At 66.6% G+C, this 320-nt stretch overlaps 1 protein-coding gene across 1 annotated transcript in view; it reads left to right on the top strand.

Moving 5' to 3' along the window:
- The window catches only part of ANK1 (ankyrin 1, erythrocytic), a 624,245-nt gene that overhangs the window by 409,466 nt on the left and 214,459 nt on the right, over positions 1–320 (top strand). The window contains exon 3 of the mRNA XM_014536490.1: positions 3–242. Coding sequence (XP_014391976.1) covers positions 120–242 — 123 coding nt within the window. The 5' untranslated portion in view covers positions 3–119. The remainder of the gene's footprint in view (positions 1–2; positions 243–320) is intronic.

The following is a 320-nucleotide window of genomic DNA, read 5'->3' as shown; positions in this document are numbered from 1 at the left end:
AGAGAAGCTCCCCCCTCGCCGAGCAGAGACTCCTGGTTTCCTCCTCGGGAGGCTGTCGCCACCTGCCTTGCCAAGCGTGAGGGGTCCGGGAGGCGGGGACCTGGGCACCGCGACCCGCCATGGCTCAAGCGGCCAAACAGCTGAAGAAAATCAAAGACATCGAGGCGCAGGCCCTTCAGGAGCAGAAGGAGAGGGAGGAAAACAGGAAGCGGAGGAACCGCTCCCGCGACCGAAAGAAGAAGGTACGAGGGGACGGAGGCGGCAGTCCAGCGGCAGCGGCGGCTGGAGGTGGCTGCTGGGGAAGGGGCTCCTGGGACCCG

Source organism: Myotis brandtii, unplaced genomic scaffold (genome assembly GCF_000412655.1).
Source record: "Myotis brandtii unplaced genomic scaffold, ASM41265v1 scaffold103, whole genome shotgun sequence".
NCBI classification, from domain to species: domain Eukaryota; kingdom Metazoa; phylum Chordata; class Mammalia; order Chiroptera; family Vespertilionidae; genus Myotis; species Myotis brandtii.
This window is presented reverse-complemented; position numbering and strand designations above follow the sequence as displayed.